Source organism: Lampetra planeri, chromosome 21 (assembly GCF_965212315.1).
Source record: "Lampetra planeri chromosome 21, kcLamPlan1.2.h2, whole genome shotgun sequence".
Classification (NCBI taxonomy): domain Eukaryota; kingdom Metazoa; phylum Chordata; class Hyperoartia; order Petromyzontiformes; family Petromyzontidae; genus Lampetra; species Lampetra planeri.
In genome coordinates, this window is record NC_136127.1 from 13,443,505 (window position 1) to 13,469,758 (window position 26,254).

Below are 26,254 nucleotides of genomic sequence, written 5' to 3' on the forward strand. Positions count from 1 at the left end.
AATTGTGTAATAATGCAGTCTTGGAATTTGTGTTGCCAAGCGGACTTTGGGCTGGCCAAGCAGAAGCAGGAGAACAGCAAGCTGACATCCATGGTGGGCACCATCGTCTATTCCTGGTGAGCTGCTCACTCTCACAGCATCAGACATTTGTGTGCTAGGGCTGGGCTATACAGGGCTTTGTGCTCTCTGCTTATGTATGGTAGGATTAAGCCACAGGGCTCTGTGCTCACTGGCAGCTTTCCTGGTATTTACGATAATGAGCCAAGAATGTCTGTGTGTCCCACGCGTGACGTCACTCCACGTCGGCCAACCCCCTCATTGATACTCATGAACAGGTGACGTCCTCCACATGGACCCTCCCCCTCATTAATAATAATGCACATGTAGAACCCCCCCCCCCATTATAAATCCGGAGCAGGTAACGTCAGTCCACATCAAACAGCCCCCCACATTAATAATCATGAAGAGGTGACGTCTTCCGAATGGACACCCCCCACCATAAATATTAATTAGCGGGTGACATCACTCCACATAGGGGGGCGAGGTGCCTCCTCCCCCTCCTCAGCGTCAACTTACAACCCTCACTACAAAGGCAGAACCCTCACATCACGCGATCTCCGTAACGCTATTGAGACATAGAAGTGAAAAGGACGTCATGATGAACAAGAGATTATAACCTTTAAATGAAATAAGTCTGTGTCACCGCGGCGTTACAAATTGCACACGAATTGATGCAATGAATATCAAGTCGTGGTCTGCTTTTCGCATGCAAGTTTCAGATTTACTGAAATACACCCGTCCTTGGACGGGCAAAAGGCTAGTTATGAATATTCACCCAGGTATGCAACACAAGGGAGCTGCTGTGGTTTGATTCCATCTTCCAGCACGCTTGTTGAAAAAATGTCCAAGAATCTCAGATCCCTCTGGATTTTAGAAACCTTTCCACCTAGCAGTTGTATGTATGTTGAACTTCTTTCGCACCTTACGTAGCCAACCGTGCTAATTGGAGGTGCGAGAGGACAGCAAACTAAACACAAAAGCAATTCTAAATAATTACTTTAAACTTTCGTGACTGCAGGAATTCATGTCCTCCTGATGACGATCGCTTGTGTTGTGATTGAAACGTCGTGATTTTTTTATTTAATATTTTATTTCTATCTACGTGACTTTACCGAAAGAACCAAAGAATACAGTTCTAAATAAATATGTGTTATTTAGATTTAAGTGATTAGCTCCAGTGGCTTCCTAATATCAAAAGGAAGAGCGTTCCAGACGGCCGAAGAAGCGCATCTGAAAGTGTGTGATGCAGTGACTGTCTTTTTTCGATGGTTAGCCAGCTTCAATGAGTACACCACAGTTATGTGATCAGCACGTGTGCTCAATGTGGAAGTGTAGCTGAAATACCCTCCAGAGCTCTCTCTAGTGGGTACCCTCCCGCTAGTAGCGTGGACAAGCAATTTCAGGGCCGCACTTTTACCACCTTTACCTGCCACACAAGACAATCCACACAGGATCCACAGCGCTGTGATTGTTTACACATTTATATTGTGTATACATGTCTGCTTGTGTGTATGTGTGCAGCCCAGAGATTTTGAAGAATGAGCCATACGATGAGCGAGCAGATGTGTGGGCAGCTGGGTGCATCCTCTACCAATTGGCTATGCTCACACCGCCATTCTACAGCACCAACATGCTCTCCCTCGCCAGCAGGGTGTGTATCTAACACCTGTCATCTGTGCCACAAAGCCACAAAAAATTTGAAGTGATTTCTTGCTCAAATGAGCATTGAGGCGTTGCTCATCTCCTGTTTATAGCCCTGAGCCAGTGGTGGAAATTCCAAATTTCTATGGCAGAGGTGAGTCTGTCCAGAGGACAAACAACTACTGTTGATTTGCTCACAAAGTGGAACTCATGTTATCGACGCCAGAGGGAAGAGTCAACCCCAAACGAGGAATTTAACTTGATATATTCTGATTGCGAGCCATTCGCTCTACCGCTGAGGCACCTTCCGTGATAATGATCATACTAACAACTACATACTAAATCTAAATCAATAATAACTCTAGCCCAGACCATAGCTATAACTTGAGCTAACAAACTTGTGCTATGATCAACTATAATCCTATCTGATGCTAACACAAATGGCCCACATCAACAAATCAAATAACTTTATCAAATCACATTGAAACAAAACCTCTGCATGAAATCTAGTACCATGACTCTCAAGCCATTTCTCCGAACTCCCTACAGCACTATCTAATTTGCCAAACAAGTGTCTCTTGTGTAGTGTACTAATTCACAGACACGAGTAGGAGGTACTCTCTCTCTTTTATTCCGGCCTTCACAGCCTTAGGGGATAACTACATACTGGGTCGGGACAGCCAACATGCTGCCAGACCTATAGCTTGAAGAGGGCGAAGATCACGACGACGACGGCACGACGATTTCCATTTCAGATCGCAGCAGCCCAGACTGTTAGTCGGAGCTCACCTTTTATCCTGTCCAGCATGGCCAGGCTCCGCCCTCGGCCCCACAACCCTCTGGATCCCCCAGAAGGCTCCGTGCCTTGCCCACAGGTCCAACTGGTAGAACGGGCTACTACCGCTAATTCCAATCTCCCAGCGGTACGCGCTACAGTGACTCATTCAATGTCACTACATCACCTCCCCCCCCCCGATAGCGGAATGACGAACATCCGCAATATTCACGCAACATTCGCAATGCATAGCAACAATCCAGCCCCCAAAATAACAGCAACCCATCGACGCGTAGGGGCGGTCATCTGAACCAAACCATCCTGGAACGGGTCCCCTCGGAGTGGTAGGAAATGGCCTGAGGATGTCGATGGCAATGAGCTCAGTCTCGGCGGGGGCTTCTGGCGGGCACATTCTACACATCCCTTGAGCACATTGTGAACGTCCTCTGCCATCCCGGGACAAAAGAAGTCCCACTTCAACGTAGACAACGTTTTCTGCACCCCTAGGTGCATCAATCGCACATGGGCGGCTCTCATTACTCTACCCCGCTTAGCAGTTGGCACCACGATACAGTACCGCCGTACCTCCGTATCCCAGCGCATAAGAAGCCCATCTCGGAGGACCACGGTGGACATACCCCCTGCACCCTTCCTATTGCTCGGTGGATCGACACGGTGCCGCAACTTTAGTAAGGAGGCGTCTTCCGCTTGGAGGCGCCCCCATTCCTCGTGTGCAAGACCAACAGTACGGGTGGCGGAGCATCCACCGATTCTACCAAGGTGCCCGGCTCCCCCGTATCCACCTGCTTACGACGGCCAGCGCCCATCAAATATGCGCACTGACTCTTCGGCGACAACCGTGATAGAGCGTCTGCGTTGCAGTGGTGCAACCCTTTCCTATAGGTGACTTCGAATAAATAATCTTGCAAGATTTCCGACCATCGTGAGAGTTGCGTGGACGACTGGTCAATGCGTAGCGCATATTACAACGCCGCGTGATCTGTGCGTACTATGAACTGCTTACCGTAGAGGTATGGGTGGCACTGTTGTACAAAGTGCACGATAGTCAACAACTCGTGGCGCGTAACACAATAGCGCTGCTCTGCAGGGGACGGCACCCGGCAACCGTAAGCGACCCCCCCCGTTCTCCACCTGCGACAACACGGCGCCGAATCCCGGGATCACTGGTGTCCGTATCCAACATAAACGGCAAGGAGATATTGGGGTCTCGAAAGGGGGGATGCGTTCATGAGACCGTCGCACAGCGCAACAAATGTGGCCTCCATCTCCCACTGAAACCTTTGGTCCTTTGCCGTGAGAGCGTGGAGCGGCTTCGCGATTGTCGCAAACCCGGGCACGAAGCGGCGGTAATACGACACGAACCCCACAAAACTGCGGACCTCACCCACCGACGTGGGGGTCGGCCACTTGTGCACGCACGCAGTCTTGTCAGGGTCCGTGATGATCCCGGACTCGCTAACTGTGCCCCAGGTATCGAACCGATTTTTGCAAGAGGTAACATTTCTGCGGCTTGAATTTCAAATTAGCCGCCTGCATTTTAACAAATACCGCACACAACCGCTGCATATGTTCCTGGAACGTGCGGCTAAAAACAATCACGTCATCCAAATAGATCAGTCATGACTCCCATTGGAGCCCCGACAGTACCAACGCCATAAGTCGCTGGAACGTGGCCAGAGCTGAGTGAAGCCCCATCGGAAGCATATTAAATTAAAACAGCCTTTGCGGTGTTTGGAACGCTGTTTTGGGTTTTGAACTTTCATCCAGGGGCAGCTGACAATAGATCCAGGGTGGAGAAAAACTGCACCCCCGACAGGGCATCCAACAAATTGTCCATCCGTTGGAGGGGATATGCATCCGCCACGGAGACTTTATTTAATTTCCGAAAGTCCACACAGAACCGCAAACTCCCGTCCTTTTTAACCAGGACAATGGGAGCACCCCACGGACTGGTTGATGGGGAGATTATATCGGGGGCCAACATCTCGTCAACTGCCTGACGATCGTAGTCCTTTTCCTTCGGACTAAACCGAAATGAGTTCTGACGAATGGGAGCGGCACCATCCATATCAATATGGTGACGCATCAGGGATGTGCGGCCCACACCGAATTATCCCTTACTAAATACTTCGGATAATTCCCGAAGCAATGCCTGCAACTCGCCTCTCTGCTCCCACGACAAATTCGGATTTCCCATGCACAACGGATCCATCCACGAGTCACCCAACACCTTTTCCTGTTCAACCGCGTCCACGTCCCGAGTGGTTACATCATCCGTCTCTTCACAACATGCAGTCGTCGAGTGGGCCAACACCGTCCCCGCCTGTATGACCGCGGTATTTAGCCCAGCATTCAATACTTGCCGGAAGGGCTCCTGATCCCCCCTCACGATCGTCTGAGCCCCTATCAAATTGAGCCCACAAACCGCTTTATTCGAAGGGGTTAAAAGAACCCCACCCCCAGCGATTTTCTGGTCGATCCGCTTCCGCAGCCTCAAGGGTATGAGCATCTGTACACTCTGGGGAATCCTGACAGTTTCACACACCAGGGCCCGAACCACAGCGTTAGCCATACACCACCCAGTAGGGGACTCCAAAAACTTCAACCGATGCCCCGACGGTAACTCCACACAACCCTGGTCAATTAGTATCCGGAGGGGCTTCCTCTTCAAAAAATCCATCCACCAATAAACAAGGCACCGCCAATGAACCAACACCAGGCCCATCCTTTCAATATCGCCAATCCGTATCAACCCACCGTCCATGGCAGAGTCCTAAGAACAAACTCGGAAACTGGTGGCGGATGCCCCCGTATCTATAAGCACCCGCACCTCAACACCCTGCACAAATCCACATACCGTGGATGATCCCGCTCCCTCCACCATGACACGGTGGGCCAATGCGGTCCATTGCCCGGACCCCCGCGGCCAACCATCACGCACCGAAGCACCATCTTCGTACCCTGTATCACTATGGGGGGTGATGGCGTGTGCACCCGACACCGACTGCAATGGGGATGCGGTGGCTGTGTCGGCCGGGTGTGTGATGTATCGCGACCTGCCTTTGGACCCAGAGGAGCGGAGGCCGGCAGGGCGGAGGACAGTGAAGCTGGGAAAAACTGCGCCAAATCAGCACAGCAGCCCCTGGAGATGTGGCCCGGTAGGCCACACGTGAAGGAGGTAACAGGGCCCTGCCCCGCTGGTCCCGTCATCGTCCCGCTCCGACGCTCCTGGTTGCCTTCTTCTCCCAGAAATGCAGCCCCGGCCGCCACCCCGGCACGTTGTTACAGGTTACAGTGGGCCTGGATGCATCAGGCTACCTGAATCGAGGACAGGTCATTCTCCTCTGTGGCCGGCAAAAAAAAGTGTATTTCCTGAGCCAGCACCAACAGTTTCTCTAGCACCAGAGGATCCAGTCCTGCCCACTCCATCATTGGGTACGCATCCTTTTGCAGCGACAGTAGTGCGCTGCAGAAGGTGAGGGATGTCTCTGTCTCCTCCTTACTCCGCATCATGAATTTCCGCCACGCGTTGGATGGTGGGTCAAAAATTCCCGCCAACTGGGCGTACGCTTGACGCAGCGTCGTTCTGTCCACCTCGGGAATGGAAATAAACGACGCCAAGGCTGCGTCGTCCAGAGCGGTGGGAAGAAGACGTAGTGCCTCTGCATCAGATCACCCCATGAGCTCGCAAGTGGCGGCGAACTACTGCCAGAGGGCTGCCCAATCACCCCCGACAGCTGAAAAATATTTTAGAAACGGCAGCCGCTGCGCGAGGGAAGGCGCCCCCAGATGAGATGTCGGCGGCAGGTTACATTCAGCGGGACCCGATTCCCGCCCTTGGTCGGCAGTGACGGCGGAGTCGCCCGCTCGCTGCCCCCAAGTCACAGCCCCCTCCTCCAGGTCTTCCTTACCCAGCTGCCCCACCAGCGCCATCACTGTGGAGAGGAGCTCCACGATGCACGCGCTGAGTGTTCGCAGCCTTTCCCAAGCCGGCGGCGGCACGGGATCATCGTCCTTCGCCCGCTGCCCCGCCGGGACCGCCTTTCTGGGAACCCCCACCAGGGTTCTGCTGCCGGGGCTGCCCGGGAACCCTCCTCGCTCGAGGATATGCTGCTGTGGGCCCTCCTCTTCGCAGATTTCGACATAGCCTATTCCCCCCACTAGGGGGGAATAGGAAAAAAATGCATTCCTAACAACCCTAATAAAAAAAAATTGTTAACACTCTTGACACCAAATGTAGTGTACTAATTCACAGAAACTTGTAGGAGGTACTCTCTCTCTCTCTTTTATTCCGGCCTTCACAGCTTTAGGGGATAACTACATACCGGGTCGATACAGCCAACATGCTGCCAGACCCACAGCAGCCCCGATTGTGAGTAGGAGCTCGCCTTTTATTCTGCCCAGCATGGCCAGGCTCCGCCCCCGGCCCCGCACCCCTCTGGATCCCCCAGAAGGCTCCGTGCCTTGCCCACAAGTCCAACTGGTAGAACGGGCTGCTACCCCTAATTCCATTGTCTCCCAATCTTCCAGCGGCACGCACTACAGTGACTCATTAAATGTCACTACACTTGCATGAATTTGATTACTTTCCATTGCATGGATGTAAATATTAAATGTGCAGCTGAATTACAATAATTCCACACAATGCTAGCACCATGATGTTGTTTGAATGTGACTGGTGTGATTTTATATACATGCAGATAGTGGGGGCGACCTATGAGCCAATCACTGAAGGACTCTATTCGGCCCAGCTCAGCAAAACCGTACGAAGGTGAGCTCCTCCTTACGTTGAACCTTCCCATCGTTTGTTTAGAATGTCATCACACTGTCACTATGGGTACCATATTTATCTGTGAGTATCTGGGGTTGTGTTTTGCTCGATATTTGGTCAGTGTGTGCTGTTGCGGTTTTGTGTTGCTTGGTTTTTAATCGGCTGCTTAATCCTGTGTGGGAGCTACCTCGACTATTGCCCCATACGAAGCTTCGGGTTTAGAGAGGGCTACACGGGCACAACACAGACTGGAGAAGAGATTAGTTGGTGTGGTACAGGAGGATGTGGAGCTGATTGGACTTGCCAATGACTGATATCAGCGGTGTCAAGATCGGCCACTGTGGAGGAGGCTCAAGAAGGATGCTACTGGGCAGCTGGAGGCAATTGATGTCCAATAACAATAGAGGATGGAGGAGCGATGCTCACAACAATGCGCTGAGCACCCAGACATCTAAAACATGCAAGTTGGCATAGTGGGGAGCACAGGTGGTGCATCTGTCAGTAATCTCGGTCAGTTAACCTATAACACCTGAGTCTGACTTCCTGTCAGCATGTATGTATGTATGTTGGACTTCGTACGCACTGTACATAGCCAACCATTCGAATCGGAGGTACAGGGGAAGGACGACAAACTAAACATGAAAGCAGTTCTAAAGCAATGAGTTTTCAATCTAGATTTAGTGAGCTTCCATAATTTCACATGGCCTAAAAGTGCATTTAGCCTGGCACAAGTGCCGTGGTGATGTCACCACCACATAGTGCCAAATGGCAGCTGTTGTTATTATGTGTGATTGTGCTGACCGCTGCTCCATGAGAGAGTGGGCCTGGCATTGACTGAGTGGGCGGTCGAGATTGGTTCGTTTTACCGTCGAGGTCACGCTAGGAGATGTTGACGTCGTTCAAAACGATCTCGGCTGATCCCGCCCGGCTGTCGTGGTAATGGTTTCGTAAATGCTCTACGCGGGTGTGGCGGGACAGGTGTCTCAGTCCCGAGGCTGGATTGCGCCCGGACGTGGTGGAGGTGTGCGCAGGGCTGTCAGCGCGTCTCATGGCTCATGCAGATGTCCTGGGAGCCAACTGCTGTGACATGGAGCACCGCTTGGAAAGGGAGCGGCGCCGTACTCAGCGCCGTCTAGCGCAGGCCCACATCCACGCACATTGTTGCCTGGCACAACAGGTAGCCATGCTCACATTCACACTCACGTTAAATTCTGTGGAATAGCAATGCTACGATATATATCGTACAATATAAGGTCCACAAAAATGTTTCTGTTTTGCACAAAGTAAAAAAATTTTCTTGACAAAATATTTCAGAATCCAATAATAAAGTTCACAGGAATAATAAACGTTCTCAATAAATAAATAATTTTTCAACTATTTTGTGCTTTGTAAAAACAATTCTGGAGTAATTGACAGAAAGTACATTATAATGATTTTGGATCGAGAAGTTGTAATTAGTAGAAGGCTTGTAGCAGTGTTATGTTGATTGAAAAACAGTTACAGAACATTTAAATGATATTTATGCAGATGTAGTGGTGGTGTTGACGCGCGCCGACAGTGATAGATCACGGGGCGGCGCGGGGTGCGTGGTTGTGCGCGCTGACACAAGGTGGGAAATAGGATCGTGGGCAGCGCGCAGTGATTGGTCAACTGGGGTGGGTGCTCTCAGCGACGTCCGCATGAAGGACTATAAAGGGGGACGCGCGGGAGCACTCGGGGAGTTGATAACCAGTTGAAGATCGAAGACGGAGTTGAAGAGGTAGGGCCCTGAGACCCCTAGTCCCGCTGTCCTTGTAAGGGCCGGGACCCTGTGTGGCTCAGAGGCGAGACTGTGGGACCCGTGGTCTGACGTCCATGTGGGACGAGGCTGTGGGACCCAGAGTCGAGACGGACACCCCAGCCGGGTGGGTTCCGAGAAGCTACGGGGCGTAAGAGCCCGTGTGGGTGTAGCCAGGGGAACCCCGTGGGTTAAGGCTGCAGTTAGCCACCCGTGTAATATAAGTTGGTGTTAATAAAGAGTGTGCTACCCGTAAGGTCGTCTCCCGCCAAGTTACTACATTACAACTGGCGTCAGAAGTAAACCTGTCTTCAAAAGGATGGATACTAGGAAGACTGCCCGTACCCACGAGCGAGATCGGGAAGACGACGGCGTACCGGAGCCACAAGCCTCGGAAGGCGAGGACGAAGAGATGCCGCCGATGCAGCACTTCGCGGCGATGGCCGACGCTCCGCTCGCCTCCGACACCGGCCTCCAGGATGCACACTCCCGCCTGGCGGAGTTGCTGCTCGCCGCCGCTTCAATTTTGGCAGAAATCACCGCTTCAGGAGGCGGGAGGACGACTACGAGGTTGGAGGAGGGAGCGCGGCCGGAGGGATCCCGCCAGAACGCGCTCCGCGCCGAAAGTTTTGAAATTGGCGCCATCTTTGAGGGTCCACCATCGATTGGCGGGAAGCGTGGACACCACATGGTCGGGGACCTCCACTCTACACAGCCCGCGTCATCGGCGCGCGCCAAAACTCTCCACCATGCGCCTGCCGACGGAGCCGACATTTTCGTCAACCACAGCGGCGCGCGGGAAAAGCATTCATCGGAGGACGACGACCAGGTCTTCCAACAAAGACTGCCCGCGCTGACGGCGTTCAAGGCGGACGGGGGCGACTGGGGGGCCTTCCAACGAAGGTTCCTCGCACATCAAGAGATGTCGGGGTGGTCCGACACCACTGCCCTACGCGCGCTGCCGGCGACGCTCGACGACGACGCACTTGCGGCCTTCACATCCGCCCCAAGATCGTCCCGCTCAACGCTCCAGGCCGCGCTACATCTCATGGCTAAGGTGTTCGGACCGCCCTCGACCTGTCGCCACCAGTTCTACGAACGGCGTAAGATGGATGGAGAAACTACACTCGCCTATCGCACGTCGCTGCTCGCCCTGGCGGACGCCGCTTTTCCCCGCATGGACAAGGAGGGGAAGGACGCCATGGTGACAGAGCAGCTGCTGGCGTTGGCTCACGACCTGGGAGTCCCCATCAATACGGCGGACCAAATGGACATCTGCTCCCTGGGGGTTGCTACAAGTATCCACGCACCCGAGGTCCTCAAGCGCAAGTGGACGGTCGTCTGTGCATCGGCGGGGATCGCGACACCTGCCGCGACGGTCGCCGAGCCTCAGACTGCTACAGCTCGGGAGGAGGCCTTCACCGTGTCGAGACCGGGGGAGTGGAGATCGGGAGGTCGTTCGCCCATACGATCGTCCCGCAAGCTGGAGCAACCGAAACCTACGACGTCCCTCGTCATGTGTTACAACTGCGGCCTTCGGGGTCACGTCGCGTCCGGGTGCCGGGCTCCGCGTCAGCGCGCCACGGGACCACGTCCGGACGACGACCAAGGCCCCAAGTCGTCCCAGCTAACCCCCGGCAAGTCGCGGCACCCCACACGCTCGGTCCACATACACGGCACACTCGGGTTGCCGCTTCGCGGTGGGGGGACCGCGTATGGGTACCGGGGATTCGGTTCGGCGAGGGGGGTGCGTACACGGCCCGGGAGCAGTCAAATGGTCCGAGTTGGCCCACAGGATAGTGGCTGCGTCGGCCGGGTCGTCCGTAGTAACGGGTTTTATTGACGGGGTTGAGGTCCGGGTGCTGGTGGACACGGGTGCATCGGCCACTATCATTTCGGACCTTATTTATAACATCCTCCCCGTCCAATGTCGACCCCTTCTTCCGGTGGACGTACCGTTTTACGCGGCGAACGGGGGATCTTTGGGAATCATCGGACAGATTCGGGCGACTATTTGTATTGGCGATATCAAATTGGCGGGTCCTATTTTTGCGTCATCATCTTTGGCAGTACCTTGTTTACTGGGTACGGACTTCTCTGGCTAAAATGCCCATTAAAATTCTCGTCGATCAGGCCTGCATTGAGCTTCCATCGGGTCGGCGGGTTGCATTTTTAACGAGTCCTACCAAAATACGCACGGTTTGTGCAACGGTTCAGGCGCTGGCAACTCAGACTGTGCGGGTGCCCCCGGGATTGCAAATGTTGGTACCCCTTCGATTGCGAAAACCCCTCGGGGTGGATGCGGCGGAACAAGGTGTTCTGTTGGGGCCGTCAAACAGAGCTGTTGGGGGCCTCGACTTAGCGGTAGCTCAGACCATGGTGCGGGCGGACAGGGATCCGTTCGTTATGGTTCTGAATACGGGGTCGCGGCCAGCTGTAATTACACAGGGCACGGTGCTGGCTCACGCGGCGCCGCTACCCGTCGATGAACAGCTCGTTGCACATGCGGATTCTAGCCTCGATACGCATCCTCCATTGGAGGAGGGGACAGAATGGTTGGACTCGTTGTGTGCTGGGTCTAGTAACTTGTCTAGTGTGCAGTTGGGAGCGTTGAGGGGCCTGCTACTCGAATTCGCTGACGTGTTTAGCAGACACAAGTACGATATTGGCTGCACGGACCTGTTGCGCCACCACATAGCGACGGGTGACGCGGCCCCTATTCGGCAGAATCCCTTCCGGCTCAGCCCAGCCGAGAAGGAGCATGTGCAGTCGGCTGTTAATGACATGTTGGCTGCCGACATCATTTCGCCCTCTTCCAGTCCGTGGGGTGCTCCCATCGTCCTTGTTAAAAAACAGGATGGGTCCTTGCGGTTTTGTGTGGATTTCCGCCGCCTAAATAAAATCTCGATGGCCGACGCGTATCCACTCCCCAGGATGGATGAGTCGCTGGATGCCTTGGCGGGAGCACAGTTTTTTTCGACGCTTGACCTGCTTTCAGGATTTTAGCAATTGCCCCTCGATGAGGAATCGAAACCAAAGACCGCTTTCCGGACACCAGGAGGTCTATTTGAATTCAATCGATTGCCCATGGGCTTACATTCCGCTCCCGCCACGTTCCAGAGGCTCATGGAATTGGTTTTGTCAGGACTCCAATGGGACACCTGTTTGATTTACCTCGATGATATCGTTTTCAGCCAGACTTTCGAGGAGCACCTCCAGCGATTGAGAGGGGTGTTCCTCAGGATGCGTTCCGCTAAATTAAAATTTAAACCGGCTAAATGTCACCTGCTTCGGGAATCGGTCAGGTACTTGGGGCATATCGTTGGCCGTTCAGGGATCTCTACAGACCCTGCTAAGGCGCACTGCGTCAGCTCATGGCCAACGCCAACCTCAGTCACTGAAGTCCGCAGCTTCATAGGATTCGCCTCCTACTACCGCCGTTTTGTCGAACATTTTGCCACCATAGCCAGGCCCCTACACGCTTTGACGGCTAAAGGGGTAAGGTTTCACTGGGGGCCGGAAGAGGAGGCTGCGTTCTGCTCCCTTCGGGACGCCTTGGTGCGGGCTCTTCCCTTGTGTTACCCCGATTTCACGCAACCGTTCCTACTTGACACGGATGCCAGTAACACGGGTATCGGGGGAGTGCTCTCACAGGTGGTCGGGGGGGTCGAACGGGTGGTCGCCTACGGTAGCAGAGTTTTGTCACCTGTGGAACAACGCTACTGTGTGACACGTCGTGAATTGCTAGCGATCGTTTTTTTTATACAGCAATTCAGGCCGTATCTCTACGGCCGTCATTTTACTGTTCGTACGGACCACGCGGCTCTCCAATACGCTATGCGGGTGGCGCAACCCTCCGGCCAATTGTCCCGATGGCTGGAGGTCCTCCAAGACTACCAATTCACGACGATTTACCGTAAGGGATTGCGGCACTCGAATGCGGATGCCTTGTCGCGGTTGTCGCCTCGCTCGGAATGAGCATGTCTTCTGGGATCGGCGCGGTGTAAACCCCCTGTCGCTGTCCCCGCGGAAGTTTTGCTCGCCGCCACTGACGCTCCGGGGGTCGACGCGCCCGCCGCTCCCACGGGCGGGGACTCGTTACTCGCGTTGCCTCTTATCGAGTGGGGCCGTCTCCAAATGGCCGATAGCTCCCTACTCACGTTGCGTCGGAAGGCAGACGCTCCCGGGGGGGGGGAGACGCGGGTCGGTTCCTGGGTGGTCAGACAGGGCCTCCTGATGAAGTGGGACAATATGTCCCGGCGTCATACGCTCGTTGTGCCATCTGCTATGCGGGGTAGGGTCGTTCTGGCTGCTCACGAACGACTAATGCATTTGGGATTTCATAAAACGCTCGCCCTACTCCAACGGGACTATTATTGGCCGGGTATGGGCAGCGACGTGGCAAACATCCTCAAGGGATGTGTGGGGTGCGCTCAAAGAAAACCGCCACCAATAGCGGCTAATCCACCGCTACAATCCATTCAAGTTTCGCGCACGAACGAACTGGTTGCGCTCGACATCTTGGGGCCCTTTCCCGCTACACCTAGGGGTAACAAGTACCTGCTGGTTGGCGTAGAATACTTCACCCGATGGCCCATGGCGTGGCCACTCGCCAACCAGTCGGCTGCGGCAGTGGCGGACGTCTTTGTCCAGGGCTATGTTTTGGACAAAGGCGCCCCCGAACGCTTGCTGACGGACCAAGGAAATAATTTTTCGAGCGTTTTGTTGCGCGAGGTGTGCGACCTGTTGGGTACGAAGAAAGTGCGTACCTCCCCGTACCACCCGCAGACTGACGGAATGGTTGAACGTCTAAACAGGACGATTACTTCTATGCTGTGCCAACAGGTCTGCAACGATCAGGTTGATTGGGACTTACAGGTACCTGGGGTACTCGCGGCCTATCGAATGGCCCCCCATGCGGCGACGGGGTTTTCCCCATTTTTTCTCATGTATGGGCGGGAGGCCGATCCGGCCATGGATGTCCAACTGGGGATTTCCCAGCCACGTGCGAAATCTAAATTGGGCGACCACATCAAATTTAATATCGCCAAACTGGCTGAAGCGCGAGAGGTTGCGAGGTTGAATTCAAGGTCTCGCCAGATCACTAACGAAAGATTGCATGCACGAAAGGTGTATACGCACGATTGGAAACCAGGCGATAAGGCCTGGCTGCACTGCCCACATGCACTGTTGGCTACGTCCCCTAAATTGTTGAGACCATGGAGGGGACCGGTGGAAATCGTGCGTATTGCGCGACCCCAGAGTATCCAGATTAAATGGGAAAAAGGCCGTTGGTACGTACACCCCTCCCGGCTGAAACCCTTCGCGGCACCACATAGCCTCCCTTTGTGCCGTAACGACCGAGCGTGTGATGTGGCCGTCGACTCGGGGAGGGATGTGTCGCAGTCTGATCCTCACGTGTCTCCACCTGACCCACTCCCAGGTGTCTCGGACCTGACGGCTGTTGACCGGATCTCCGATGCCTGCCCCGTGCCTTCCTGGACTGCCGCCGCCACCGGACGGTCAACCGCGTCTGGTGCCGTACGACGGACCGGCCAGGCGGACTCGTGCTAAGACACGACACTTTTCATGAAAAAAAAAAAAAGTGGGGGGGCCCGAGGTTGCAGCTCGTCGCCGCGTTCCCCTTCTGCCCGGTATAATGTCCCGTTCAAGGGGCGCTCGGAAATGAAGGGACGCTGCACGAGTAATTTTTTTTTTGCATACACATTTATTGTTGTCGCTCGCCGGGTTGTACATATTGTTCTTGTTGTTGCGGTGGCATGTTCTGATTCTTGCGGATGGCGGAGTTCTTGTTGTGTTGTTGTGATTGTTGCTTGTGTTACGGGGCACACACGGGGGGGGGGGGGGTAATAAAATATTTTTATAGCAGCCGGGTCGGCTGCGAGCTATGTGGTAGGGGGTGATGTAGTGGTGGTGTTGACGCGCGCCGACAGTGATAGATCACGGGGCGGCGCGGGGTGCGTGGTTGTGCGCGCTGACACGAGGTGGGAAATAGGATCGTGGGCAGCGCGCAGTGATTGGTCAACTGGGGTGGGTGCTCTCAGCGACGTCCGCATGAAGGACTATAAAGGGGGACGCGCGGGAGCACTCGGGGAGTTGATAACCAGTTGAAGATCGAAGACGGAGTTGAAGAGGTAGGGCCCTGAGACCCCTAGTCCCGCTGTCCTTGTAAGGGCCGGGACCCTGTGTGGCTCAGAGGCGAGACTGTGGGACCCGTGGTCTGACGTCCATGTGGGACGAGGCTGTGGGACCCAGAGTCGAGACGGACACCCCAGCCGGGTGGGTTCCGAGAAGCTACGGGGCGTAAGAGCCCGTGTGGGTGTAGCCAGGGGAACCCCGTGGGTTAAGGCTGCAGTTAGCCACCCGTGTAATATAAGTTGGTGTTAATAAAGAGTGTGCTACCCGTAAGGTCGTCTCCCGCCAAGTTACTACATTACACATACATCAAAGCACAACAACTGAAGTCAGAGGGGTTTCTTGCTCAAGTGAGTGTTGAGGCAGTGCTCAGCTCCTGTTTACAGCCCTGAGTCGGTGGTGGAAATTCCACTCCCATGGCAGAGGTGAGCCTCTCAATAAGACAACCATGGTTGAATTCCCACAAAGTGTTACTTATTTGGTCGACTCCAGAGGGATGACAGGCTGAGTCAACCCCCAACCAGGATTTGGACTTGCAACTATCTGATTTGCGAGCTGCTCATTCTATTGCTCAGCTACCTGGCCAGAGATTTTCTCTCTGCGAGTTACACCACCATTCATTGCCTCAATGTTAATGCTTCTTGATATAAACTGTGACTGGAAGCCAGCTTAAGGGAACCTATGTTTCTGCTGCCTGTCTGCCCTTGATTAAGATGAAGGATTTTCTTGCATTTGGAGTTCAGTAGGTTGCCATTCACACCTGCATATGACCTAGCCCGTATGTGTATATGTGTGTGTTCGGTGGGTGCAGGAGCAGGAAGGCAAGGGAGGCAGCTTGGAGAGCAGTGGGGGTGCATCAAGCTTGCGTAGTGAAGAGGGCTGGGAGGGGGGGGGCACACTGGGCGTGGATTGGATGGAAGGGGGGGGGAAGCCTGGGTCGGCCCTTGTGGAGGATGGTCTGGTGGGCCTGCCGTGTGCCTTCGCGCTGGTGCCCAAAACCTGTATCGACCACGCAAAGAGGGGCGCCGAGTCACCAATCTATGGCATGTGCACGTACCGCCACAGGCAGCCACAATTTTTGGAAACATTAATTTGAAGAAGAGTTGCCCATTGTATGCTGAAATGAGGTTCCCATAGTGTAGATGCTTGCCCCGAGCTCTCATACTCTGATGGTGCATTGTCTTTGAGTTGTGCGCCTTTTGGCGTCATCTGGTCCAACCCATATGAGACTAGGCTCTAAGGAAAGCTGTCTCGGGTGTGGATCAATCAACTTTAAGGACAGTGCACATTATCAGAGTTATGTTCTTTGTTTGTATTATGACTGCAGGTATTGCGGTCTATGCAAACATGACTCCTTGTAAAAAGGTGTCAGTTTTGTTGCCAGATAGAAGGGTAAAGAACCAATTATCATATTTTTACTGGCAAATGAGGTTCCCATAGTGTAGATGCTTGCCCCGAGCTCTCATACTCTGATGGTGCATTGTCTTTGAGTTTTGCGCCTTTTGGCGTCATCTGGTCCAACCCATATGAGACTAGGCTCTAAGGAAAGCTGTCTCGGGTGTGGATCAATCAACTTTAAGGACAGTGCACATTATCAGAGTTATGTTCTTTGTTTGTATTATGACTGCAGGTATTGCGGTCTATGCAAACATGACTCCTTGTAAAAAGGTGTCAGTTTTGTTGCCAGATAGAAGGGTAAAGAACCAATTATCATGTATGCTGATGTTCCAGGCCAAATTACTTACACACATATATTGATCGGCACTTCCTAATACGAAAAGTTGGCAGGACCCTCCTGAAAAAGAGTAATCAGACTCGGTGAGGCTTTCCTGGGTAAACGAACATGATGATAATAATAACTTGGCTCTCTCCACTGTTGCGGCATGTGGATAAGGTTTGGAGGGCGAGGACTCGCTCCTGACACCACCAGGGCCCTCCAGCACCGTGAGCAGCCCGTCCAGGCAGCACCCATCGGCGGAGCGACGCCGCTACTCTCGCTCTGCCGACTCCATCTGCAGGGGTAGCTCCAGACCGCGACCTCGTGAGTTTCGTCGCTAATTCATTCGCTTGTGCCTGTCTGCTGCTGCACAAGCGTAAATAAAATATGGTTCTATATAGCATCTGTATGTGACCGCATCTGATGATTTTAGTGATGTTGATGCTGACAGGCTGAGAGATGTTCACACAGGCATGAGGTGTGATCATTTACAATTGTGGTGACCTAAGTATTTGCGTCCGTCCGCACAGTCTGTTGAGTCGTGACCTCCAGGAGCAACGCGGGCCGTGTTGATTATGTCCAGGGTCAGGAACGGGCATTGCAGTGTCACAGCGCAAGGTGAGGCAGATCTCGGATCCCATCCAGCAGATCCTCTTGCAGCTGCACAAGCTTATCTACATTTCACAAGTACGTGACCCAAACCTCGCCAATTACTGCTGCAGTGCGACACTTTCTGTACACAGTGGTATAGCTAACATGTGAGCAGGCGGTGCCGCTGTCCTGGTCTCCATGGGCTGGAGGTGCCCAAGTGCTGGGCGACAATTAGAAGGGGACAATTGTACCGGGTTGGGGAGGGGGTGCCAATTAATTCCTCGTACAGTGCTCATGCCGACCCCCCTACATCACTCGCTGTAGAGCTGTGTTTTACCATTGTTGATGCACATTACATTTAAGAAGGCAAGTTAAATGTATAAAGTATGACTTAGAAGTTAAGTCCTGTCACAGGATATTGCACTAAAAGCAATAACAATACAGCATGTATAGCATGCAAATGTATGTATGTTGAACTTCTTTTGCACTGTACGTAGCCAACCTTGATAATTGGAGGTGGGGGGGGGAAGGATAACAAATATTAACTCTTATGGCTAGTTTGATTGGTATCTGCAGGGCCTACAAAAACTGAAGGGCCAACGATAAAAAACAGTTTTTTCGTTTGTATGATAAAAGATGTAAGCAATATATCTTCTTGAATAAATATAATTATGCTCGTTGCAATTTATGTGCAGTGATAACAAGTCGTTGACTCGTTGTGAGGCATATTACACCTAAAATAACAGTTTAACTCGTAGGCTTTTGCGACCAGTATTATTCATCATAAAGGTTTTTGGGTTAGATCGCGTTATTATAAATATGTGGCAACCCTCCACCACCCGACACGGCCAATCACACCGGTGGGCTGAAGAAGTAACTATTTGTCTTTTGTCAACGTGACACATTTTTTACTGATTGGCCGTGTTGGTTGGTGGAGGGTTGCGACACATTTATAATAACGCGATCTAACCCAAAAATCTTTATTATGGACCTAAAATAACAGTGAAACAAACCTCTAAGCTTAAACAAAAGTAAAGCAATATGGCGCTCACCATGCGGTCATCCTGTCAAAACATTGAATTTGTTATCGATGAAAATGAACGGCATTCTTTTCAAGCTGCGTCATCCGATATGATAATCACAGTAAAAAATAGTGGGATAAATTTTCGCTTTTAATATTTTATAGGCTTACTTAGTTTAAAAAAAGAAATAATTTCAAATTCAATATACTTATCTACGGCACAGCACGCTCCCATACAATTAGGGCAGAGACTAAATAATGAACATATCAGCAACGACATCTGTTCAGCGGCTCGACGAAGTGCGCGTGAAGCAAGCGAGTGACAGTGGCGGTAGTGACATTGGCAGCAGTACCAACTCTGGTAAGTTATCACTGAACACCTAGGAAACAGATGTGCCTAGGGCCTACAAAAACCTTAATCTGGCCCTGGGTGTCTGCAGTATCATTCAGGATAACTTTGTATCGCTAATGTAAGCATCTATAAAAGTGAGTCCCAACCCTTCTGAACTCGTGTTAAAATGGCACTTTTTGAAATGTTTTCATGAACCACTGTGCGTATCTGTTTATAATGGCTTTCTGTCTTTACTTATTTTCAACCGTCTTTCTCACTTCTTCTTTACTTGGTTGTTAACTATTTTCCACCGTGCCATGCAAGCGCCCTGAGAACGATTGTTTAAAAGCGCTTTATACATTTAAATTATTATTTAAAAAAATATGGTGTTTGTTGAAAAACATAATGTCTGCAATAGTTTTGCAGACCACCCACACGGCCTTGTGGACCACCAATGGGCTGGCACCATAGGTTGGGAACTACTAATCTAGGCAATGGCTCCATACACTTCTGCTGGTCAGTTTTACTTAAATGTAAGATTTAATTTAGAATGAATTCACAGCATATGCATTTAATGTGTCTTTTTCAAATGAACGCTTCTCCAGTTTTGTAGTTCTGTGTATTGTGTAGTTGTGTGTAACAGAGCCTCTAGCCATAATGTCTCCTGTATTGGGCTTTAGCTTCCTCCATCGCTGACGCACAACCGGTCACGCAGGGCTGTGGAACGTTTCAAGAAGTCGCTCTTCAGTCCCCACAGCAATGCTTGCAATCTCAAGAGTGAGATTCAGAAGGTTTGGTTTTGTTGTTTTAACATTCATTCAACAAATTACAGGGTGATCCATTTATAGATAAAAATAATAGGAAGAAATGAATGACAAAACAACTTGTTACTTCAAAGCCTCTACATCTTCCACCATTCTCATAAGTCAAATGATCATTGATACATTGATGTTCATCTTCTGAGCCAGTGGTGGAAATTCCACATTCCAATGGCAGAGGCAAGTCTCTCTATAAGACAACCACTGTTGACTTACCCATAAAGTGGTACTAATTTTTATCAACACCAGATGGATGATGAGCTGTGTCAACCCCCAACCAGGATTTGGACTCGCAGCCTTGGAATTGCAAGGCCATCGATCTACCACTGAGCCACCTGGCCGGTTTTCTCAATACATTTGTTGACTACTTTAGCACTCTTCCCTGTAAGATAGGGAGCCATCACTTTAACAATATTCAACAATCTGTTGAGAAGAAAGTAAGAGGGACATAAGAAACCACTGGGGCATCTATGGTTGGATTACCATTATTTTAATTGATCTTGAAACGCATACTTTACAAGTATATGTGGGTTTGTGTTTTGCATGGCTATGGCAAGTTGGGCTTGAGAAGCATCGTGAGTTGTTGGCCGCGTGTTCGTTGAGCAGGTGGTGCAGGGTTCCCAGGAAGTGATCGACTTGGGCTGGGCCCTGGCGAAGCCTGGCGTCCACTGTCAGAGCAGCTCCAGCTCCCAGCTGAGCTCAGGGGAAACCCATCGTGAGGGACAGCACCACCATCAGCTCACTCCCTCCACCGATCTTCACTCGTCGCCGTTGACCTTGGCCAGTGCATTACAAATGAGAGCTTCAGTTATGTTTGACAAATATTCAACACCTTCGTCATTAACACCATGGCCTTAAAAGGAAAAAATATATATAATAGATGACGTTTCGGGCAACGACCCTTCAGAGTGTTCATGACGAATGTCTTACGTATTTGTTATTTGTGCACCACTCCCAATGCAGTATCACCAAATAATGTGTTTGGTTAAATTTGAGTTCATCAATATCTCTACCAAGAATTAAAAGAAAACCCACTTTATATTCATTGGATTTTTGGAATACAGTACACAATCGACTCTTAAGACCCTTGTTAAAGTCCAAATGATAACCACAATGGACGCTACAGCATAGTAGAAGCATGGTACGATTTTAATGCAATTAATCCATGTGCTTTATCAGAAGTTCAGTGTTTTACATGATGATATATTTAGATGTCTACGTCATGAGTACCCAGCTGTGTTTCTGTGTCCAGGTTATTATGATGGCGATGACAATCAGGAAGGCATCACTTATGGGCAAATGCAGGTAACTACTCTTGGCACCTTTGCTGCAATATTATTTGTTGGTGTTTGTGAATCATGCTTGGAGCTCCGATACAGCGTGGAAGAAGTGTCTGAGCTGTTCACAGTCATCAGCATTCAACCGGTATGAGGTTAAAATATGTGGACACAACCAATAGAATGTGCTTACACTTTTCTGTTGCAGTGTATGATTGAAGATGTGCTCATGGAGAGTGGCTACTACAGTACAGGCCAAGCCACCCGGTATGAAAGTGTGTGGGTTATCACATCCTTTCACTCCTAAATTGCTTCTATATCAACTTTCAAGTGTATTTTGTTGAGCCAAACTCAAGAGACCAGGATAACAGTCTCAAATGCAAGAATGACCGGGTCACCAAAATGATAAAAGCAATAACATAAACAAACTGTGACAGTGAAGAAAATAGCAATCAGAGCAAAAATAAATGCATTACATAAAATGTTTTTATAAAGATATTGTATGCACATAAATAAGTGTGAATTGAAATGCATGTCCTGAAATAAAAGTTGGCTCCGATAAATAACTTTTAAAACTTCAGAGCAAAATTAACTTCCAGAATCATTCAAGCAGCTTTAGCGTGATTGTTGCACAAATGTGTAAACAGAAAAACATGTACGTCACTGCATCGCGCACTTTGAGATGTGCTTCTTGTTTTCGTGTTTAATTTGATGTCCTTCCCGCGCACCTCCGATCAGCACGGTTGTTTATGTATGGTGCGAAAGAAGTTCAACATACATACATTTGTGAGATGGAGAACTGAGTGATTGTGGTAACACCACGCTCTCTTATAGGCACCAGGACTTGGAATCTTCAACTGTGAGGGCCCTGCTGTCTTGACACGACGACCCAACACTGCTCGTTGGCAGAGTTCCTACAACAAGAAGACTCTGCCATGGGGAGGACCCCTCCACAGGGACCACTTCACGAGGAAGCTGTGGCCCCATGGTTCTCAGCCAGCTGTGGGTAGTCCTGTTGCGTAGCACAGCCTGGCAGACATACTGATGGTGTGTCAATAGCCTGCAAAAGTTCCATATGCACGGTAATTTACACAGACACTGTGCTCTTTGCTACGGGTTCAGATGGAGTCCTCTTAAGGCAACAAAACACCTGAGAACACATTTTCTAAAATAGTCCAAAATTAATAGGTAAAGCGTACACATTGACATTGCACTTTATCACCGTTGAGGCTCTGGATACATTATATAACTCCTTTAACTTGGGCTAGTTTTTAAAAAAACTCAATTACAGTTAATTCTCAATGATCCGTGGGCAGACCATTCCCTTTGAGTTTTAAGCTTGCTTGCAAAAATATAGAATATCTCTCCACACGTGTTCGTATAGTCATTCGCTGCTCCTCACACGTCAGTCGATGGTCAGTGACTGGTTGCCTATGAGAATACAAGCACGTCGGGAAGCAAATATATTAGTTTAAGAAGCAATCAAAACAGATGCCACATTCCGCATTCTCACCCCACATTTTCACCCCCATTCTGCATAGCTAAACAATGCATATTTTTATTGCCTAATCTACACATGTTTTCATTATCCGTGTTTTTGTTTCATTTGGGCCACCCCTCCACCCAGCATTACGCTGGGTAATTAGCCGGTGACGACTATTTAATGCAGGTGAAGAAACTTCAGGGGAGCCGATATGAGTATTACAGCGCAGACTAATCTAAATTTAGTCGTGTTAAAAACAGTATGGCAAGTCTTGGTTTGACAAGTCGAGGAAGCATTTTCCAGTTTGGAACATTGACTTGTGCACATGCTCCGTCGTGGAACCAGAATCATGCATTGATGAAAATCGATTCATGACCCAAATGATACGCACATCAAATTACATGCCCAAGAATTGTTTATGCTATGTAAATGCACATACCTATGTAGCACATACAGATGAGCCATGCAATGTAGACAGAATGACATAACCAAATTAGGACGTAACATACAGTGCGGATGGATAAAAGTATAAAAGGACAAAACAAACTAAGGCACAGATGAAACACAAATAACAACACATACAAGACATTACAAAGGAACGTCCAAGAGTATAATCAGGGATTATTGATACATTGCATAAACTGTTGGTATAAGAAGGCAGCTGCGCTTTATTCGAATGGATGTTTATCCCATTACGTGCATTATGACAGCGATTCTCAATCATTTTTGTACCCAGGCTTAGTAGAGCCACAGTTGAAACGTCTTCCGAGGCACTTTGAGAACCCCACAGTGGGGCAGTGTTGTAGCTGTGTGCGCTTATCAACGTCTGATTTATTCTTGCGCTGGTGCAAGCTGGATCAGCAGGAGAATCCACTGTGAATCCAGTTGTCTTTCACAGACCCCCTTAATGATGCCTACGTCCACTTCGGGGTCAACAGACTTCCCAGTTTAAAAACTCCTGCCTGATAGTGTTCTCATGCTGCTAAAACGATATTATATTATGTGGTATCCATGAATTGGGCAAACCAAGAGTGATTTGATCGTGGGAGAAATCACTCTGAACATTTTAATTTGAAGTGGCCAAGATCGACGGTCTTTCAGTATCCAGATTGATGCACCCAGGAAATGTATGGTGCACATTTTAAATGAACTCAGGATTTCTGTGCAACACAGAATGTTTACGTTTGTGTATAGTGTTGACAACAAAGTGTGCGTACGCGCTGGGCTATGGCTTATGAGCAACTCATGCTCATCTCTTTGTTTTGATACCCTAGTTAACTTGCTTCTCTGTATACAGTTCAGTAGTGTTTGTAGTGTTGGGTATGCTGCGATAAGCTGTGTGCTTTGGCAACTGCTATAACCACGGCTTAGTTTCTCACCTAATATCCCAGGTCGCTGGTAGACTGGAGTAAATGGCACCTAACCAGTAGCCACAGCCATACCGAGAGGTATATTGGATGTGCTGTGCCTAGTATGGAACTGCTTAGTATTCTAGTGTTGAGTGTTTACTAAGGTTTAATCGGTTTGTAAAACTTAAGCATGGCTCCATAAGCTTGGGTTTGTGGTCTTGTAATGCACTTTGAGTACCAATGTGGGATGGTATATCCATTATCTCACCACCATAGTCCATGGTCCAGAGCAGAAATTGGGACCACCTAAGGCAGCAAAGTTTCAGTCGTACCAATGTATTTATATGGCTAATGATAACCCACTAATTTCAAATGGTTTTCACAGAATTAATTGTTATTGGCCATGTAAATAAATTGTAACCATGAGAGTTACGCCACTGCAGGTGGTACCGACGAGAGAAATGTCTCGTCTTCACTCGTGGGGCTATAGCTTATGAATCGGTGGTCGCTGTATCAATACACCTGTGTCTGGCATGTGTTCTGAGCTTATTTGAACTCTTGTTTGCATTATCAAGTTGATCAAAAGCCCACGGTCTCAGTTTTGGTCAGAATTTTGAATGATTGATGGTAATTGTAGATTTACATTGCGTAATGTAGATTTTTACATTTTAAATCTAAATTTACGTTGCGTTTCCACCAAGGGTATTTTGTATGAACAGTTGCTCGCATTTAAGTGGATTTTGTTTTAAACTGTGCAAAAATAAACTCCTTATTGTGGTGAATTGCTTATGATTAAATGTTTATATAAGGTCTTCTCAACGTCACACTTTCAAGCTGGCTTTGCGGCACGACAATGTCCAACTGCGTATGCGTAGCTGAAGAAGTTGAGAGGGCTGGGGGTGGGGGCTGATGACTGTCTGCGGTTAATGGTACAAAATTAGTTTGAGAAATGAGGTGTTTATTCTGGACATCCATGTTGTTCCACTCTGTTCACCAGTGTTCTTCAAGATCTGGGTGATATTCTAGGATGATAGCGTGATCCCAGAAGCGGAGGTCAGGTCTTGAGTTGGCGGTGAGGTACATTGGTGAGGTCTTGATTAATGGTTAGGTTGTCGTTGGCAAGAAAACGTGTAATCTCCTGTTTTGTTTGCTTGTCTGCATATATTTGGTGGCAGAATGTTCTCCACAACAGGGATCTAGGGGGTTGGTGTCGGTTTCTGTGCTGTGGTTGCGATGCACATCGCGTTATTGGTGCATCTAGCAGTTTTGTGTGCGAACTCCTGGACCAGGCTGGAGCGAAGTGACTGCCACTGAGTAGATCGGTGAGGGGGTGGCAGTTCGCAGTGCTTGGCGTTGTATGTTGAGTACCATGCACCACTGTGATATACTTTATTATCTTGCTGACGTTATTGTTCGTGAGGTTCTAATAAACCCGCCCTACATTCAGTGCCACATTAAGCTATTGCGGGGCCTGTAACATATGTTATAAAGGGACCCTAAATTAAAAAAAACACATAAATATTAAAAGACATTTTTAACTTGCATAGTAAAGTAATTGTATTTTTTCATTCGCTATACAGCCAGATAATATGACAAATCGCTAACTTTAAACACCCAGTCGTTCGTAAAAGTTGAAGGCAGTATAGTACTATAGTAATAGAGCAAGTGCAAAATCACTGAACCAGAATTGATAGCTTGAAAGCATTTAGCGCAGGGCCCTTGAAAGTGCGGGGCCCGTAGCATATGTAGCTACTTTTGCTACTAGGATAATCCGGCACTGCCTACATTGAAGGAGAAAACTGAGGCATAGGTCATTCCAGATCGTCGCGGTGGTCATTACACACGTGTACGAGAAAAAAACCAGTGGACTCATGATGGCCAGTTTGAGTGACACGGAGCAAATGAAAATCCGCCGCTGATGGCTGTGCGCGGGAGGCAGCAGTTGTTGTGTTTTGGCGAGATGCGTCCTGGATGAAATTAACAAAACGAGGTCAATAATCCGCTGTGACAGCCTTCGCATCTCGCAGTGTGCCTCCCTGCAGCCCCGTGCTCCCGAACCTCGTGTGGGGAGGGGTGGCGAGGGTGGCTGATCGTCGTTCTGAACACTCTCCGTCATCCACGACTGTGGAGCCGCAACCCTGGTTCGGCAGGAGCGGTACAGCAGAGTGTGGACGAATCTCCATCTTCTTGGTTCTTTCGGTAAAGTCACGTAGAAGGGAAATAATAAAATAATACAAATATATATTAATATTATTTGTATATTAATTGATAATTTCCATTCTACGTGACTTTTAAATATATATTTATATTATTTTAATATTTCCCTTCTACGTGACTTTACCGAAAGAACCAAGAATATGAATCCCTGCAGTCATGAAAGCTTTAAATCAAAATTGAATCTCCATCTCTTCCATGTGTATACGATAGAAAACAAACTCCCAACACATTAATCGATTACACTGCATT

General features: G+C 49.7%; 1 protein-coding gene across 1 annotated transcript in view; it reads left to right on the plus strand.

Annotated features, from left to right (window-relative positions):
* Positions 1-24,570, plus strand: part of NEK10 (NIMA related kinase 10) — a 44,014-nt gene extending 19,444 nt beyond the window's left edge. Inside the window, exons 23-34 of the mRNA XM_078604147.1 lie at positions 41-116; positions 1,582-1,711; positions 7,198-7,268; positions 8,247-8,445; positions 16,013-16,244; positions 17,096-17,242; positions 17,502-17,605; positions 19,542-19,652; positions 20,286-20,394; positions 20,932-20,984; positions 21,165-21,223; positions 21,791-24,570. Of these exons, the coding sequence (XP_078460273.1) occupies positions 41-116; positions 1,582-1,711; positions 7,198-7,268; positions 8,247-8,445; positions 16,013-16,244; positions 17,096-17,242; positions 17,502-17,605; positions 19,542-19,652; positions 20,286-20,394; positions 20,932-20,984; positions 21,165-21,223; positions 21,791-21,836 (1,337 nt within the window). The 3' untranslated portion in view covers positions 21,837-24,570. The remainder of the gene's footprint in view (positions 1-40; positions 117-1,581; positions 1,712-7,197; positions 7,269-8,246; positions 8,446-16,012; positions 16,245-17,095; positions 17,243-17,501; positions 17,606-19,541; positions 19,653-20,285; positions 20,395-20,931; positions 20,985-21,164; positions 21,224-21,790) is intronic.
* The last annotated feature ends 1,684 nt before the right edge of the window (positions 24,571-26,254 follow it).